The sequence below is a fragment of the Zosterops lateralis genome (genome assembly GCF_965231275.1).
Source record: "Zosterops lateralis genome assembly, chromosome: 1".
Taxonomy (NCBI): Eukaryota; Metazoa; Chordata; class Aves; order Passeriformes; family Zosteropidae; genus Zosterops; species Zosterops lateralis.
The window spans coordinates 62,551,616-62,570,996 of NC_139762.1; the positions used below are offsets into that span (position 1 = coordinate 62,551,616).

The 19,381-nt window shown below is 38.0% G+C and overlaps 1 protein-coding gene across 3 annotated transcripts in view; it reads left to right on the plus strand.

Annotated features, from left to right (window-relative positions):
• Positions 1-19,381, plus strand: part of KIF13A (kinesin family member 13A) — a 102,966-nt gene that overhangs the window by 65,368 nt on the left and 18,217 nt on the right. For all 3 annotated transcript variants that reach the window (XM_083856728.1, XM_083856726.1, XM_083856727.1), the window contains exons 13-25: positions 107-241; positions 1,403-1,533; positions 3,289-3,375; positions 3,484-3,650; positions 8,790-9,000; positions 13,526-13,688; positions 14,336-14,476; positions 16,114-16,263; positions 16,404-16,568; positions 17,120-17,293; positions 17,840-17,991; positions 18,107-18,239; positions 18,329-18,475. In XM_083856728.1, the coding sequence (XP_083712854.1) occupies positions 107-241; positions 1,403-1,533; positions 3,289-3,375; positions 3,484-3,650; positions 8,790-9,000; positions 13,526-13,688; positions 14,336-14,476; positions 16,114-16,263; positions 16,404-16,568; positions 17,120-17,293; positions 17,840-17,991; positions 18,107-18,239; positions 18,329-18,475 (1,956 nt within the window). The remainder of the gene's footprint in view (positions 1-106; positions 242-1,402; positions 1,534-3,288; positions 3,376-3,483; positions 3,651-8,789; positions 9,001-13,525; positions 13,689-14,335; positions 14,477-16,113; positions 16,264-16,403; positions 16,569-17,119; positions 17,294-17,839; positions 17,992-18,106; positions 18,240-18,328; positions 18,476-19,381) is intronic.

Here is a 19,381-nt window from a genome sequence, read left to right on the forward strand (position 1 = left end):
TGATATACAGAATGCATACTCAGCATTTGCAGCTTCAGCTTTAGTTGCTCTGTGCTTGTCCCTACATATTGCAGCAGGCAAGATTATCCTATTTGTGTGCTTGCAGGAGAGGCAGAGACAACTGGAGAGCATGGGAATCTCCCTCGAGTCTTCAGGTATCAAGGTTGGGGATGACAAGTGTTATCTGGTGAACCTGAATGCAGACCCTGCACTCAACGAGCTCTTGGTTTACTATTTAAAGGTAAGGATGTGAACAGGGTATTCACACAGAATGGAGGGACACTTGCTTTGGATTTCTAGCTCTAATTTACTCAGAGGGGATGTAGATTTTTTTGCTGAATAGGATGGGCCTCCTCCTACTCTTTAGGCTTTTGTTCTCCCTTTGCAGTTCAGCTTCACTGTTTTCCTAATTGATCTCCTGATTGCCAACAGTGGCAAGAATGCTCAGTGTGGGCCAGTGTTGAGATCAATTCTAGCTTTTCCAGGCAGGATGTGCCTGGCCAGTTGTCTTCTGGCCTGAACTTCAAGCAGGAGCTTCATGTTAGATGCTTCTTTTTGTTATGGAGCTGGGAATAGCTTTAAAGATGTGAAGAATTAATCATAAAGAGTTAATGTTCTGTAGTAATCTGTAAGAATAACACAATGTTCAATGACAGGGAGGCTTATGAGAGAGGGGATTAAGAAAAGCACTGTTAAAAATTTACAGAAATGTATTTTCCCACTGTTGTTAGCTTTCATACCATTCTGTTTGGCATTTCCCATGCCACAGTGAAGAAGTGTCAGATACAAATCTAGTAGGTTTGTAGGGAAATGTGAGCTGCTTTTCAGTAATATATGAAAGACTATTTTGTCTATTTTTATAGCTGCTCTTCTTCTTTGGTAGTTGAAGGAGGGTTTCTGTATTTGAACAGTAGCAAATAAAACACAGCATTTCAAACACTAACAAAACAAAGCATTTCAGCAGAACTTAAAATATGTCTTGGTATTGTGTAGAGAATAATATGTTTAGCTGAGTTGCTCTGTAGCTGTTTTCTGAAAAGCATAGAACTCTGCACCTTGTTTTTACTATCCATGCTGTTCTCTTAATTATGCTTATATGACATGGCTGGTTTTCTTCTGGTTTTTGTGTTTAATGTATAAATGCAGGCATAGTATGAGAATACTTTTAAATCAGATTTTGTGTGTCAACTGCTTTATTTTGCTTTAGCTAAAACTGTGTGAAGATGAAGTTCAGGACAGAACAACAGTTTGTGTTTGACTGTTGCAGTCTTTAGATCTGCTGTGGCACCATTTCTGCTTGACAGACACACAAACTGTGCAGTCTCAGCACTTCAGCTAATATTTTCTTAGTTATGTCAACAGTGCTAGTTTGCTTGTCTCTTAGTAACAGCTTATTTTCTAGGATCACACAAGAGTTGGTGCAGATACCTCTCAGGATATACAGCTCTTTGGTATAGGAATCCAACCAGAACACTGTGAGATTGATATTGCTTTAGATGGAGAAGTTACACTCACACCAAAAGAAAATGCAAGGTAAGGAAGATCAGCAGCACTTTCCACTGAAATGGAAATTTGCTTTTCTTTGACAGAACATGACTTTCATGCATTTTTATTTTACACAGACAGAAGTATCTTATGTTCTGATCAGTGAGCATTTTCAATACAGTTGACTTAAACAGATGCTTAGAGGGAAATTCAGTGATTAAAACTAAGATTTGCCTGCACATATGAACACCCACCCACCCACTCTGCAGGGCAACAGGCTATCAGTGGCTTGGAATAAGCCACTTAAATAAGGTATTTGGTAGGAGTGATGGGCCATTGCCTGTCTCTAGCTTGGGTAGTAACAAGATCCCTGAGATGCTGCTGGCTGTCCTGGCCTGTGTGATGGGACAGTAGCCTGTGTCTTGGTGGCAGAGAATAAATGGTGCCTCTTGAGTAATTCTTCTGTTGTAAAGCTCAATATTTTGTGAGGAAGAGGTGCTTTAAAGATCTGAATTCTTTTCTAAATCTTTAATTACTGTTGTGTCTAGTTAATATGCAGTGTAAAGCCACGTTTCACTTTTTGTTTCTACTTCTGTATTTGAACTGTTTTTCATTCCAGGGGCACTGAGGCTCCTTGGGTGGAATTGTAAATGTTTTTGTCACTTGTTCTCCAATAGCATGTGATAAAGCAGTACCTTTGTCCTAGTTAGTAGTCATGCTGCTTGTCTGAAATTTGAGTATCTAAATAATTATAGATTAGAATCGCAATGAGAAACTGAAGTTTGAGAGATACATAAAAAATCTGATTTCTTTCATTCTTCCTTTAGTAAAATGCATTTGTATTTTTCTTCTGCAGCCTACAGTACAAATTTCAAACAGATGGGATTAAGGCTTGTGGTGATAGAGTTACTATACTGGAAATCAGTCATTTTGACTGGCAGGAGCAAGGGCACATGTCAATGGAAAGAAACATATTTTGTTTTACTCATGGCTGATCTGCAATGCTCAAGTAACTGTTCTTCAGATACTAGTATCAACAGAAATTTAGCTACCAGAATTTCGTTGAAAAAAGTAAAATAAAGATCCAATTTAAAATGAAATGTTTACATGTTTGTGTTGACTTACATGAGAGAGAGAGCTGAAATGAGAATACTGCATCTGAAAAGGCCTTTTTCAGTTTACTGAAGTTTTTCCCCCTTTCAGATAAAATGCTCTGCTTTGTGACTCACACATGCAAAAGTTCAACAGCTCAATTTTTCCCATTTTGTGATTGAAACTTAAATACAAAGAAACCTGCAAAGAAATACAGCAGTATACCAGATGTTCACAAAAATAGACCCTTGTTCCCTTGTTAATAATAGAGACTCCATTTGTTGAAAGAAGAAAACTTGGATCTAAGAATCTTTTCTTATGCTTGAATGCCGAATATGTTAACAGCATGTTTTACAACTCAGTGTTGACTAAGTTGTATCTTGGAGAGCTCTATCAGTAGGATTTGCATACATTTAAGTTTGAATTTTATAAATTTATAAGAAACAGACAGTGACCCAGTTTGAGAAACAGACATTTAAAGAAAACTTTGCAGCCAAAATCAACCCTGTCTGTATGTTTACTGAAGGCAGAGGAGAAATATGCCAATTCTGACAACAGAAATCAGACCAGTAACTTTCCCACTGATCCTTTCATGACAACCTAGCTGGTTTGTTACCATATGATACAGATATCTGTCAGTAGATGGGAGTAACAGCAGCTCTCAATATTTTATTTTCAGGATTTCACTGGAGTTGTATTTTTTTCTTTCAGATCCTGTGTAAATGGTGCACTGGTATGTTCTGCCACTCAATTATGGCATGGAGATAGAATATTATGGGGAAATAACCACTTTTTTAGGTAATAGTTCATGTTTATATTCCACCTACTTTACATTCAGCCTATTTATTTTTCTTTCATTGTTGCAGATATTTTTTTTTTATAAACTGAATTTCCATTTTTACTCAGAATCAATTTACCAAAGAGGAAACGTCGAGATTGGCTGAAAGACCTTGAGAAAGAAACTTCCTTAGGAGAGCATGATCTGGATGCAGCTAGTGAAGCTTCTTCAGAACCAGACTACAACTACGAGTTTGCACAAATGGAAGTTATTATGAAGACCCTGAATAGTAATGGTAAGGCAACTGCCAATCTTCTGGATTGTGTAACAAATTCAGCCTGGAACTCAATTTCTGGGTAAAACAAGTAATACACTTATGCCAGGGGCCTTTGGAAGATTTTCAGGATAAGATACTTTACAGAAACAATGTTAACTGTGTGGAAAAAAAAATACATATGTATACATGAAACCTATATAACTGTATATGTATATAAAAAAAATATGTGCATGTACATATAAATACACACAAGATTAGTAGTTGATTTGTGCCCTAACATAATTTTATCTGTACCTCTGCTCTCTTTTATAGAGCAGCTGAGTTGTAACCATATGCCTGTCAAATTATTATCCATACTAAGTTCTTGTTTTTGTGAGTTACTATAGAAAAAAGGGGTGCACCATATATGGCTCAGTTAGTTTCATCCTGCTTTTTTGTATCAAATGTTACTGACACCATTTTAACCTTATTGAAAAAACACTGAAATCATAACAAACCAATAGGCACAGGCCAGCTTGTTTTTCAACACTTGATCACTCTCAATATTTTATTTTCATCTTTATTAAAACAAATTATGATGCTTTTTTGGAACAACACAATAAGATATAATATAGACAAAACAATGGTATGGTGTATATAAAACAATACGGCTTTTTCATGATTTCCAGAAGGCAGGTCATAGTTCATGTGATACAATAAAGTATAAAGAAATGCTGAAAAACTTTGTAAACTGAATGTTTTGTACAGGTGTTTTAATACACAAAATCAGAGAGGGAGATACCTTGGGGTTTGGTCCCTTACCGAGAAGACACAGTAGATGGTTTCATTGCTTTCTGTTCTCCTTTCTTCATATCTTCACAGTATTTCCATTGTTTGCTGTGGTTTTCATGCCGAAATGCAGCATTTACTTTTTATTTCACCTCCTCTTTTACTTTGTTTTGCCATTGAGTACAGCATGACAGTTTCATGTGTTCAACACAGCAAGACTTTGCAGGATTTTTACAGTTTAATTTTTAATGAGATTGCTTGTGTGAGTTACAGGTCACTTAAATTGATATGAAATTGCTGTTTGATAACAGAAGTATTCTCATTATGGTTCACTCATACCAGGAGATGAATTTCAGATGAATCTGCCATCCTGGTGGTCTTCAGTGTTGTCATCCCTTGTGAAGATTCTGTTGCCTGTGTTAAGGCCTCAAACCATCCCATATCTCTGTCAAAACTGGGACAAAGGTTTTGAACTCAATTGGCTTGTGCATGAGGCTGCTGGAAAAGTCTGAAAGCATTAATTGATGCTTGATCTGCTTGTTACTAACTGGAGATTTTACTGAAGTGGATGAGTCTATAATGAGTCAGTGTTCTTTGAACAGAGGGTCACATTTTTTGGTTTTCATGTGCTGTTATCCAGCTGATTGAAATGATTCTTCACAACATTCCAAGTGTCTTTACATTTTAGTTCAGTAAGCTTTTCTGATCGTGGCCCAGGCCAGTGTTTGTTTTGGTCAGCTGCTTTCTGCGTCTCGGTGAAGAGCAGTTCAGACCTTACTGTTCCTTAAAGCTTTTTCTTCCCTACTGCAGAGCAAGTGTTTGCAGTCACATGTGTCACACTATTCCAGAACGGTCATATCCCAGTTGCTGCTGCTTCTGCTCACTCCCACATAGGTGTTTCTTAACTAAATTGGAGTGGTTAGTGATAATAAAATGCTGACAAAACAAGTGACTGTGAGGATCACAGCCTGGTCTTTTGATTTGAAGTTAGATAAACAGATCCTAGCAGCACTTTCTCAATGGTATAGCAAAAGTACCTTTTTTTCTGACAGGCTTCCAGTTTGTTGTGTAAGAAGTAATGCAGCTTTGTTACAGTACCATTTATTTATTCTTCCTTAAAATGAAAAATAAATATGAGTAAAGAAGAAGAAATAATTAAATAACTGAAGACTGTTAATTCTGTTATACATATTCTCTGGAGAAGTCCTAAGAGGGGAATAAAGAGGTATTTTAAAAATTTGATTAGATAATTATTTTATGATCATGTATAGATACAGCCCAAACCAAGAGTGTTTAGTTTTCCTTTGTTTTGGTTTTTGAGTTACCCTTCCCCATGGATTTGTTTGAGAATTATAATCCTCTTTAAATAAATATCCTGGCATCTCCAGGGTGCAAAAACATTTAAAACATTTGTTTTTATGGCATGTAACCAGTACAACAGTGTCACAGACTCCATCCGGCTCCAAAGAACCTCTGAGGAAAATGTGTAACTTTGAAAACTGCTGTAAAGAAAACATCCAGATCCTTTCCTTCCTTCAGCATGTTAACTTTCTTTGTGGGATTCTGTCAGATCAGCTTTGTACTGCTAATTTGTGATGCTGGTCAAACACAGAATGCATGAAACAAGTTTACTTTATTCTTGTATACTGTGCAGTGGTTAAGTAAACAATGTGATTAGGTTAGGCAGCTTCTTATTTTAGCAAACAAAACTGTTACAGCTCAGGGAGAGGGTTTTCATAAAACTTAGCAAAGCAGCCTGTGTCATAACCCTCTTCTAGCTTGCTTAGACTAATATACTTGCAAGAAATTTTAAAGAATTTATTCAGCATCAGTGTGACTGGATTAACAGATTGCAGATGCAAATTAAGTGACATTGTAGCAAGGTACTAAATGCTGCTCATCCTATGAGGAAAATACATCTTTATGTTCTGTGTTAGTAATCTATGATTTTGCAGGGGATTAACTGCTTATGAATTTTTTTTCAGGGTCATTGAACTCTCATCACATAAATATGTAAAGGATTGGGACTGGGAACTTTTAATGCTGTGTGGAATTTGCTGTGTTTTGGGCAGACACTGGGTAGAATCTTCCTTAATTTATTTGATTTTGCATGAGGAATCCAAAATTGTAGAACATGGTGTTTTAATTTAGTTTAAACTCTGTTGTAGTTATTTTGAATTGTAAAAAACCTTGACTATTTCTTCAAATTCTACCTAGACAGTTTTTAGCTCACACAATATTTTACTTTTTTTCCTGTGACAGACTTAGGCTTTTCTTAGTAAGCTCTTTCAAAAGCTAAATTAAAAAGTTTTCTAAAACTGTTAATTCACCTTTTGGATTACAAGACAAGCATAGCCCACCATTTTTTCTTTTCTTTTCCAAGCAGTACAAGATTATGTTAAAATTGGAAAGTTTTATACTAGGTTCTTGCATCTTGTTCCAAACATTTATCATGGTGTAATTTGATTCTATGGTTGTTGTGATCCTGTAAATCTAGGTGGCTGAAAAGATCACTTTTATTAAAGAAATCTGCTTCTTGAACTCATAGCTATTCTTAGAGCAGTTTAGGAAAGTCTCATCTTAATGAGTCAGCCTTAGATTAATTTCCTGTGTTTGCAAACACAATGAAGGGATTTTAATTTCTTCCATGTCTCTTTTCTATCATCTGCGTAATACCTGATTTTCTCAAACATTCTTTTATGTAACTAAAATTGGTTTGGGGAATTATGCAGCAAAGCCCACGTATTTTAAGGTAGTTCTGGTATTATCTGGAGGAGTTAGGAGGATATGATGGTGCAGATGAACATTAATAACTTGGTTTGTAGTCCAGAATTTTAGAACTTGGTTCAGTCAGGGTTTTTTGCTGCACCGTCTGTTTGAAAGCTAATAATAGCTAACTTCTTTCTGAGAATGTCACGTACTAAAAAGTAATATTTCTAGTTATTTTAAGGCACTTCCATGCATCATGGATTTGCTATTTGGTTGCTATTTACAGTGACTGTTTTTTATCTTTGTGCTTTATAATTACCATTGTGGTGGTATTTATTATGCCTTTGTGTGAAACCAGTGATTTCTTCCATTAATAAGGCCAGGACCACAGAAGCAACTTGCAGAAGTGTTTGCAAAAAGCAAAGGGGAAGATGGTTTATAACTAAATCACACAGATGAGGTTTTTTTTAGTTTTGTGGGGGTTTTTTGAGTGGCACACCTCTAGTTCCAAAATGAAACAATGTAATTAAATCTGGGTTTATTTTTTTCCCTCCTTTGCAATAGATCGACATCCTTAAAAGTTGCAGCAACTCTTTTTACTTTTGGTTGGTTGGTTGTTTTTTATTTGTTTTGTTTTTTGTGTTTTGTTTAATAATGAAATGGAAACAGTTATTGTAAAGCTGAAGTTTTTTGCATTTGAAAATCCTGGCATGTCCTAGCGCTGCAGTATTGCTTCCCCTAACAGTCCACCACTCCAGCTTTGGAACTCCTCTCCCTTCTTCTTGTGGTGTACATAAGCAGCAATCTGTTGGGTGGTGTCTAGATAGGTCCTCTTGCAAACTACCTTTTTTGCTGTATTTGAGCTTTCAGAGGTGTGTGCATGAACCAGGTATATACACTGGTAGTACACAGAGCTTACTCTATTAAGTAGCTCTTTCAGAGGCACAGACTGGTACTGGACCTAACCCCAGGAACAGACAGTAATATTTCATTAATTTGAATGCACTTCAGATGTATCCCTAGCTAATTGACCCAAGCAGGTTTTTCAGGATAGAATATCCAAAGGGATATTTGTTCTGTGTTGATACTGAGATGAAACATGGTTTGTAAAGCTAAATGCAGAAGGCCCCCACACCAGAGGACATATTTTGTCAACCTCATTGCTGTGCAGCACATTAGTGCAATGTGATCTGTGACCATTTGTTTGTCTGGGTTTTCCTCTGCAGCTCTCCAACATGTTTCATTCTCTGCCAAAATAGAGAAAGTACATTGCTTTTTACTTCCTTAAGTTGTTTCCTCCTCTGGTTAACATCATCTTCCCTCATGTTTTGCTTTGTTTTCTTATTAATTTGTTTCTTTTTCCATCTATTTTTTTTCCTACTGGGATTCTGGAATATATTATAACTACACAGTACATACATGTGCAATAGACTAAGGTCTTAACCATTATTCTAGCCTTTTGCATGCCATTTGATTTTTAAATTTTAGTTTGGATTTATCTATTTAATGCAATATTTAGTAACTTGGCTTTTGTTTTGGGGCACAATTTGTGTTTGCAGATTCTGGAGTATGTTGTTTGCTGTTACCAACTAAATAATGGGTGTCTTGTAGTGCTGAAATGACATTTTCTCATGTTTTATGGGGTTTTTTTTCTCTTTTTTTTCCTCCCCTTCTTTTCAGACCCAGTACAAAATGTGGTCCAGATCTTGGAGAAGCAGTACCTGGAGGAGAAGCGGAGCGCTCTGGAGGAGCAGCGGGTGATGTATGAGCGCGAGCTGGAGCTGCTGCGGCAGCAGCTCTCCCCGGAGAGGCAGCACCAGCACGGCAGCGACAGGCTGTCCTACACTGCTCAGGCTGCACAGCAGAAAGTCAATCTCTGGACAGAGGAGAGGTGAGAATACTGGAGTTAAAACAGGCAAATCTGTAAGAACTGCAAAGGGTGAAAGATGGGGCTCGAACCTTGCATACAAAATCAGTAACGTTTTTTGTGGAGCTGATGTGCAGAAGATGATCTGCGCTTCCACCAAAGCATTAGCATTTTGTTTAGGGCTGAGTTCTGATGTTTAATGTGTGCAAGATTTAACTCACAAATGACATAAAAATTTAGCTTATTTCGAGCAGTACTATAGGTTGGCTTTCTGTGGGGTTTTTAGGGCTTTTCTTGGTTGAAAATTGCTTATGAAATGTTTGGTTTACAATTATTGTTTTAGTTCATGAAAGAAAAGAAAGAATAGTGCAGAATGGTAAATTTGTCAGCTAATACTAAGGAGTCCAGGAAAGTGTATTGTGTTTTGTGAGTATACAATGAGAGCAGTAATATTTTGCAATCAAAAAAACCATAAAAAATACAGAGACTGGGGATCTGTCTGTGTTGTATGTATGTGTTTCTAAACGTAAGCCCAGCGTTAGAAGAGAATTGCTCTGGTTGAGCTGCTTAGGAAGTTAAAGGCTTGCTGTGAGGTGGATCAGCCTCTTTGCAGAGGAATAGCAGGCAGCTGAATACAGCTTGGTGAAAGACCAACATGAGGTTTGTGGGGACAGTTAAAATGTTGTCTAGGAAGATGTGAGCAGAGTGTTTGCATTTTGACAATGGAAGAAGCTTGCTCTTGGTATCATTGAGGAGAGAAGGATGCCAGCTCCACAGAGAGAAGTTCAAGGGGCAGCAACTGAGATGATTTAAGTTTTCTGAATACCAATGAGTATTCTGTCATGGGGCTAATTCAGCAGGAAGAATGCCTAGATGTTCTAACAGGTTTCTTGTAAATTTATTTCATCTGTTCCTTTTAAAACAGGAGCTTCCTTATTCACTCAGTGTTTTTCTTTTTTCTATATGTAGTGAGTTTGAGTGCTCTTTTTTATGTGATTATTTTTGCTTTATTCTTCACCATTAAAAAACCAACTCCATCTACAAGAGAGGTCTGAACCAAGATAGTCAAGATTGTTTTGCAGCTTTCAAATGAGAGTGTTAGAAATAGAACAGAGCAGATCTTGGTTTAGTTTTTGTGCAAGATTTTTGCTTTGTAATTTCTGCCCAGTTTAGCCTGGGAAAAAAAATCCCTAGACAAATAGCTAACTGTTGACCAGTGATGACTAGAATGTTTTTCATGGCAAGTGTAGGGAGAAGTAGTTCTATGATTCAACATTAATTAAAATAATTGTTTACCCCTGTAAAGCTAAAAACAGAATCATTGGGAACTGAATGTAAAATATCACAGGGTCATAGTTGGGATCTGCAGACTCTTGTAGAGCTGCACAAGAAGTGTAGAGTGAGAAATGTGTTAGCTGGAGGCCTTTCTATTCAGAACTGTTTTGAGCACAGCAAGGCCATCAAGAAATCATTGATAACCCACTGCAGTAGCAGAGAAGAGAACTGGGCTTACTGGCAGGGGAGGCAGTACTCTAAAAAGATGCAGCAGAAGGGAAAAGGAAGTACCAAAAAACTTGCCTGTCCTTGAGAGTTGAGAAGAGAAAATAGTAATTGATTTTCTTAAAATTAATCACCATAACCATGTAATCACAAAAAGGAGAATCTGGAGTGATATCAAGGCTAAGTGTTCTGTCAGCTTTCACTTCTCAGTAGTTGTTAGGCATTTCTGAGGATGAGCTGTGCTTTGAACAAGAAGTTTTGCCTCTGAATTTCATGGGTGAATGCTTTACTCTGTATAACTGTTGAACCGCTTGAAGCCTGTACTTTGCTGTGTTGTAAAAAAGAGGAGAATGGATTCCCTTTGGAGTGATCCATGAGGAATCTGATAATGTTCTGATGGCACTGCCATTGAATAAGCAGTTTTCTGGAAGAACTTACCAATTTCCTGTCCTCCGGAAGATCCTCTTAGGTATACTTTTTATTTACTTGTAGTTCTAGAAGAGGTTTCAGCTGCTGAAAAAGGAGAAAAAAAATTAATAATCTTAAATAAGAAACAAGGAAAAAAAACCCTTTTAATGGTTTCCGCTGTAAAAGCATGGCAGCATGTTGCTGAGAGGGTGTTTACCAGCCAAATGGCCAGAGGGCAAGAAATCCTGGGAAGAATGGGAAGACTGGATGTAAAAAATGTGCAGAAGTTCCAGGAGTTTGGATTGCAGGGGATTTGACTGGTGCAGTTTTAGCTGTCTCTGTTGCAAATGAAGCTGAGCTCTACTGGATGGGCCAGCAAAATTATTTTGATAGGGATCAGATGTGGGCATGTGGCTGTATCTGTCAGATCAGCTGGAACACATTGCACTAAGGTTATTCCTGCTTTGTGCTGACTTTGGAAGGACAGATGATACCTGGCCTGGTGTTAAAATCTGTTGGCATAACGTTAACCCATTGTAACTCTGAACAAATGTTATTTGTTGGGGTGGTGGTGTACTGGGCCAGGGATTTAGTCCAGCATTTTCTGTATCTGGCATTGGGAATCCCAGAGACTTGCAATGGTACCTCATGAGTGTCAGTCGTTTCTCCTTGTCTGGCTTAAATGATTGTTTCAGGATTTCATGTTCAATGAGTATTTGATCCACTTAATACCCTAGTGGAGCTTGTCATATGTTTAATGTAGTAAGAATTAAGAAGTCCCTCTGAAGCTTTTTTTTTCCCTCTTTCTTTTTTTCTTCTTAACTTTCTGGAAGGGTTCTGTCACAGCTGTGTCCAGAAAAACACAACTTATAAGAGCTGCCCATAATAATTGGTTGAGTTACTTGTAAGTTTGCCTTACAGTCTTAAACCCTTCCGCTCTCAAGAATCTAGCTAAGATTGATGTGGGAGCCTCTCAGAAAGCTTTCCAGATGCTGGTGTCCCAGTCCTGGATCCAGTGGCTCTTACAGCACTTACAGGCATGCAAAAGCTGCCTTCTGTTTCCCAAGTTAGGCAGTTGTTTTACAGTGGCTGTAGGTGTAGTGCACTCTCACTATCAAATATTCTTTTGTGATTAATTTTTGACTACCTTAGTTTGCCATGTGAGTCCAGAATTTTAGCTGTCTATGGAATGTGTTACTTGCATGGGCGGGAATTGCTTATTTAATTTTGATAGCTTGAATAACAGAAGCAAGAGGCAGAGGGAAAGGAATTATCCATCTAATGTTGGGAGGAGATGTGGAATTACTAAAAGTCCACTGACAGTAGCAGCTATTTAAGACCCAATAAAACGCACTACTGTTGCAAACCTAGGCTGGGTAGGGGAGAGAGACAAAGCTGCATATTTTAGCATGTTGAAAGCACTAAAATTCAGGGCTGCTTGCTAACACTGCTGGCTTGTTTACCACTTGGGTTGCGGTATCAGGACTGTCAGAGTGCAGTTTGAATTAGTCATTCCTTGGGATTTTTTGGAAAAAAATAATCACTCAAGTAGAATTCTGTTGGTGACTGAGAGGCATTTTAGCAGCAGACAAACTTCAGAGGAAGGTCCTTGTTCCTCCTACAGTTGTGTATAATTTAAGGCGTTTTGTAGAAATGAGAAGTGCATGTGCTCAACATGTATCACATTTCAGTAGGACTTTGCATACAAAGGCTAAAAAATTCATACAGGGGAGAGCTGGTGACTGAAATATCCAAAGTTTGATCTTGAATTTTATAAAGGTGATGAGACATAGTAAGTGCTGTTGAGATTACAAAGAAAGGCAGAATGAACTTTGCTCAGGGGATAATCATGATCATTTTAAAAGGTAATTCAAAGATGAGAATCCCAGCTGAGGGCATATCTTAGTACACAGGTGTATTATAGTATGTGTCATAGCAGGTTTGCCAGGTGTTGCGTTAGAGTAGATTTGCTCAGACAGGCCTGAAAAACCTCTTTGGAATTTGTCCAGAAACTGAGTGCACAGGCTTTAACCTGTGCTCATTAATCTGTTACTTAAAAGATACCTTGGGTAAATAGGATTTAAGATTTTTTTTTAATTTATATTTTTTTAATGTCTATGCTTGAGTAAGTGGAGTAATGTCTATGCTTGAGTAAGTGTGGTCACTGCAAAGCCCTTGGAGTGATACAAAGCTGTGGCCTGCAGTGAATGCAGGCTCTAACATTATGGTCTGAGGAAGAGCTGGTTTTATCAAGATGAAGTCTCACATGTTGGGACTGGTAGATTCTGTGAAACAGGGCTCCAGATTAAAGACAAAGACAACTGCAATTATTTCATTTCTTGAAAATTCGAAATGTCCTCAGGGCTTTTAACAAATCATCACTGTACCAGCTCCCGTATTACTGTGACCTTTTATTTGGGCATCACCGTGCTAGACGTGCCTCAACAGTAATTTGTTTGTTTAATGTGATCACTGCTTTCCCTCAATAAAATTGTGAGTATTTTGTGTTCAGTGACACAGTGCTACTCAGCATTTCCTCTTAAACTGTTTCAGAAAAGTCTTTGTTAGCACCTCTATTTGCAGCTTTCCAATAATAGAAATAGATTTCTGTGTATTTTTCATGTTACCTACTGCACCACAGGGATGAATTGTTTCGACAGAGCCTGGCTAAACTTCGAGAGCAAATAGTAAAGGCAAATACTCTGGTGAGAGAAGCAAACTTCTTAGCAGAAGAAATGAGTAAGCTAACAGATTATCAAGTAACACTTCAGATCCCTGCTGAAAACCTCAGTGCCAACAAAAAGGTAATGATAACAAAGAATGCTGCAAAATGTAGTTTTGGGGCTAAACTTTGTTGACATATGTAACACTCATCCAGCTTGAGCCAATAAAATGTTACTTTTGTTAGATAATGCATTGGCAAAATAGAAGTACTACCTGATTAATATACTGAAAGTGAGTAATTAGGTAAAAATGGCAAAAGAACATTGAGTATGGCTCCTGCTGTTTTCAAGTGTGTGGTCACCATATGTGCATGCAGATTATGAACAGACATTTGTGTTCTGTTGCTGCAGAACCTGCATTTTAGTTATGTCTGCAGAAATTAATGGGTTTTGTTACAGTTTCCTAAAATTTTGCGTCTTAAAGGTTTTTACAATGCTGCTGTAAATATGATAGCAGTTAGGATAATATGCGTGTACTATGGGCTTTGATTGAGTGTGTTAATGTTCCTGTGGGAATGGTCATTGTTTGGGAAGGATAAAGAGATCTGGATCCTCAGAGATGTGCATAGGCCATGCTGTGTCTGAGGACAGAGGTAGCATGATTTGCATGCAGAGGGAAACTGCATGTTCTGTATTTTATTCCTTTCTAGGAATGCAATTTGACTGCATGCACTCAATTACATGCACCTTTCCTGCACTGATTGTTTTTTTTTTTTTTTCTGATTTAGAGGGGGGCAATAGTAAGCGAGCCTGCAATTCAAGTGAGAAGAAAAGGAAAAGGTACTCAAGTGTGGACTATTGAGAAACTAGAGAACAGATTGATTGACATGAGAGACCTCTATCAAGAATGGAAGGAGAAAATTCCTGAGGTAATTTATATATTTTTAAAATGGATCAAAGATTGAGTTTGTTTTCTTTAAACTCCTTTTAATGTGTTACAGAGACCAAGTGCAATGACTTTGTATATGAAAGGTTAGGGTACTATGTTTTATTTTTAAAAACCAAAACAAACAAACAAAAACCCACAACAAAACCAGTATGACTATTGGTGAATATTCAAAATACCCCTGCATAATAAAACACAGGTATGTCCTTTCTTACTTGTGTTCTCAGATGTTAAGTGTGCTGAGATCAGATATAATTGTGCTGAGGTAGTGACTCACAATGCCACTAAGAGCATGTGTTTACCTGGCATGCAGATGACCACCAGCTCTGATTGGATGCAGCAAGCTGTATTAGAAATAAAATTATTAAATTGCAGTCAGTGTCAAAGCTAACAAGGATGCTGCTTAGATACACTCAAGGTGCAGAGCATACTAGTAGGATAGAACTTGATTTTGAACTAGGAAGTGTTTTTTAATTTCATTTGTATATTCCCCAGCCTTAAAGCAGTGAAGAAATCAATTGAAGATACTTAGTCTACATCAGTATTCCCATCAAAGCCAAGGGGTGTTTTGTGAGAATTTCAGTAGCACATTAGCCTTGGCAGATGAGCATGAGATTTGGCAAAAACTTGCTTTTTATGGGAAAGAGATGTAATATTTGGTATTCCAGAAGACATCATCTAAGTATCCAGATAGATGTGCATAGGAAATATATCTTACTGTCTTGTGGCTGTTAGGAAGCACCTAAATTACTTGTATCAAGAATAATTCTTAAATATGTTTGAACAACTCTTGTGCCTTTGTTACATGCTTTGGACGGGACAATGGGAATCTCTAAAATCATAACACAGGGGAGGTCAAGCACTTCATCTGTGCCCATTGAAGACAACGATGATTTTGCTGCTGACTTTAGTAAGAACTGATAGCACATATTTGAATACATTATGTCTGCCTGAGCCAGGATCATTCTTTCCATGACCTATATCGTCCATAATGCATGTGTTCTATGTGCTACATAGAAACACGTAGGTCAAATGCATGTGTTGAAGACAAAAGAGGAAAAGTAGGGAAGGAACTAACAAAGTCACTGAGGAGTGCATATCGTGCTAGGAATCTGCATGAATTCTTTGTGGCTGTATGGGGAATGCTGCAGGTGTGATCTCAGCTCTAGGGGAGTCATAAGAACACTTGTTGGCTTAAGTAGGAGTCGTCCTTGTACGTTCCTTTTGCCCTTGTAGTGGTAGCCAGCAGCTAGACCAGCAGAACTGAGGATGGTTTGACCTCTCATTTAAGAAGTATAAACAGACCTGGAAAGGTGAAACATCTTGAAATCAATGGCTACTGTGATTGATCATGGTGAAGTCTGCTTTGCCTTGACATTGGTGAAATATGCAGGTCACATATTATTATATCCCTTTGTAAAGAAAGGGTTGTAAAATGTCTCATCGCAGAGATTTCATTTCAAGTCTGTAATATGATTCTAGTCTCTTTCTGCCTGTGTAACAGGAAGATGGCTAGTGAAGTAATTTTCATGCCATGATCTTTTAATACTGTGAGGTTATTCGATCTCCTGTTCCCACGCTGGTGGTTTTGTGACATCTCTTTCATTATCTCTAAAACAGATAAGGAAGCTGATTGGCAAGAGAGGTGATCCTTTCTACGAAGCGCAGGAGAACCACAACCTGATTGGCGTGGCCAACGTGTTTCTGGAGTGCCTTTTCTACGATGTGAAGCTGCAGTACGCCGTGCCCATCATCAGCCAGCAGGGAGAGGTAGGGCCAGGCTGGGACTCCTTGTGCTCCTCGTGTGCACCAGGGGTTTAGCAAGTGAATGGTGCCTGCTGCTGCCTTGTTCCCCAGTGAATAAGTATTTTTCAAGTGGCCTGGTATGTTCTCTGTGTAATTGCCTTCAGGTGGCAGGGCGGCTGCACGTTGAAGTAATGCGTGTCACTGGGTCTGTCCCAGAACGGGTGGTAGAAGGAGATGACTCGTCTGAGAACTCCAGTGAGAGCGGGAGCCTGGAAGTCATGGATAACAACGGAGAAGTTATTCACAGAGCGAAAAAGCTCTCCTGCAGGGTGAGTGAGAATGCCTAATAAAGTTTACAGTTTCAGGCCGCTGTAACAAAGTAGTCACTCTGACCTAAAGTACTAAGCTACGTAGACTATTGTTTACTGAAAAGTCTCTGAAAGGACTTCTCTTGTTCCAGCTCAGGATAGGCCACTCAGTGGTTACCAGTGGCTGATTTAATTTGTGTTAGTTTCTAGTAGATGTACATCTGCACCATAAATATTGGTGTTATAAGGACAACTCTTTACAGACACAGAAGGGGAAACAGCTTTTCCCTCTATCTTCTGTAGTTTGATCTTCTGATGTAGTATCTATGGGTGGTTAAATCTATGGATTTAATTTCTTCTGTGATAAAGTATTTCATTCTCCATTCAAGCTGAGCAGCTTCCTCAGACAAAGCATGTACATGGGTGAGGTCCTTACATATGTGTATGCAAAATCAGATTTCTTAAATGGGAACATACTAACTGTCCGTTAAAACTTCTTGGCTGTTGGTCTTCAATTTGCAGTTGAAGAAGAAACAGTCATATTTGTGACAACAACTGTTTTGTCTCCTCAGGTAAAAATAAAAGAAGCAACTGGATTGCCACCTAATCTCTCCAACTTTGTCTTTTGTCAATACACATTTTGGGATCAATGTGAGTCAACAGTAGCAGCACCAGTGGTAGATCCAGATGTGCCTTCACCTCAGAGCAAAGATGCTCATTTTACAGTGACCTTCTCTCACTGTAAGGTAAATATTTTTATTACTAAATAGTGTTACCAGGAGGATCATACATTTGAGGGAAACTGTTTATAGAGTATGAACCTTTTTTGCTGGGGGAAGAAGAAGGAGGGAGTCAAGTCATGTAACTCATGACTTTTTACTATACTTAGGAATGCCATAATATTTCACTTCATCACTTTTTCAAAATGTAGCAAAAGAGAGGGATCTTTTGATTAGTGATCTTTTAAATTCAGATATTATCTTTAATGTGTTGAGAAAGCTATCATTTATATAATGATACCTGATTATATACTTGTTTGAGCTTAAAAGAGATCACTGGAGCTGAAACATCACCCTTATGGAAATTTTCAAAGTACAAAATGTGGTGTGCAAGAGCATGAATTGCTGAGATGATGAGGTTTTACAGCTTTCATGCTCAAAGTCGAGCTTTGTGATACAAACTGTATGGTTTTATCAGACAGGAAGTTAGTTGTTTGGTGTGTCTTTACAAGCAAGTTGAGGAGATACAATTATTTAATATGGTTAAATGTGATTTGTTTTTCTCATTGCCAGGACTATGTGGTGAATGTCACAGAGGAGTTTTTGGAGTTCATTTCAGAAGGAGCTCTTGCTATTGAGGTGTGGGGTCACAGATGTACTGGCAATGGCAGCTCTGTTTGGGAAGTTGATTCTCTTCATGCCAAAACTAGGACACTGAGAGACAGGTACAAATAAATTACAAATGAATGCTTCCATCAACTTTCTAAAAGTATGTTAATACCTGTGATGTGCAAAATACTTTGAGGCAACCATGAGTTTTTATGGCGGATGTCTTTTTAGATGGAATGAAGTAACTCGAAGAATAGAAATGTGGATTTCCATACAAGAATTGAATGAGATGGGTGAATACACTGCAGTTGAACTCCATCAGGCAAAAGATGTAAACACAGGGGGAATTTTCCAGCTTAGGCAGGTATGTATCTTTCTCTTGCCATCTTATTCGTGCTTAAATTGATTTTTTAAATTTTATTCTTAGTTTCTCCCTCTTAATTTCCTGCTTAGGGTCATTCTCGCAGAGTTCAGGTGACAGTGAAGCCCGTGCAGCATTCAGGAACGTTGCCTCTCATGGTAGAAGCAATTCTTTCAGTCTCTGTAGGTGGGGTGACTGCCAGATCAACCAAACTGCAAAGGGGCTTGGACAGCTACCAGGTAAGGCAGTTAATTTCTCAGTTTGGTGTGATTCTGCTGTTCTAGACCCAGCCCAACATAATTCCAAAAGGGACCTTAGCAGTTTTACACGTGTTTGAGGTCATCACATGTAATGTGAGCCTGTGGTGCTAAACCTGCTTTTTTTTTTGCTTATAACTAAATGTATGACTGATTAACTACCAAGTGTGGTAGAACAGAAGGAATATGGAAATTGTTCCTACCTTTATGTGTAGAGGTAATTAATATAGTTTCCTAGTGCTATTAGTTTCCCTCCCTTCCAGGGATGGTGAAAGTTGAGGAGGGGAAAAGCAAAAAAAGAAAAGAGATTTAGCAAAGAAAATGTAGTGAGATACTATTTAGCTTTTCAAAAAGCACCAAGTTGTTATTTGATAAGAATCAAAAACAGTTACCACTGAATTGTGAGAGGGCTATTCCACATAGTCAAGGAAGTCCTTAAGAAGCATAAATTATTTCAGCTGATACTGGACAAATTCATATTGGAAATAACACATGATTTTAACAGTGATGGCAAAGAACAAGTGGAATGGGTCCCCCAGGGAAGCAAGGTGCCTCTTGTCAGAAGGTTTGCATTCCACATGTAATTCTAACCTTGGGTACAGATGAAACTGTAAAATTTGAGATTAATGATCTGCTTGCTCAGTCATTTTTCTGGCACTGGATTCTGTGGGGTTTTTAATTTATTTTTTTTTAATAAACATTCACTAATACTCAAATCATGGCTGAACTGCTACAGTCTAATCAAAAAAAAAGTCTTTCTACCTATTGGTAAGACTAGTAATTTGAGTGTTGTGGTTTTAACATTTTACAAGTTGGTGGCAGAAATGTTGGTATTCATGTTTTGGGTTATTTCTGTGAATTTCTGTTAAGTGAAATGCGTGGGTTTTT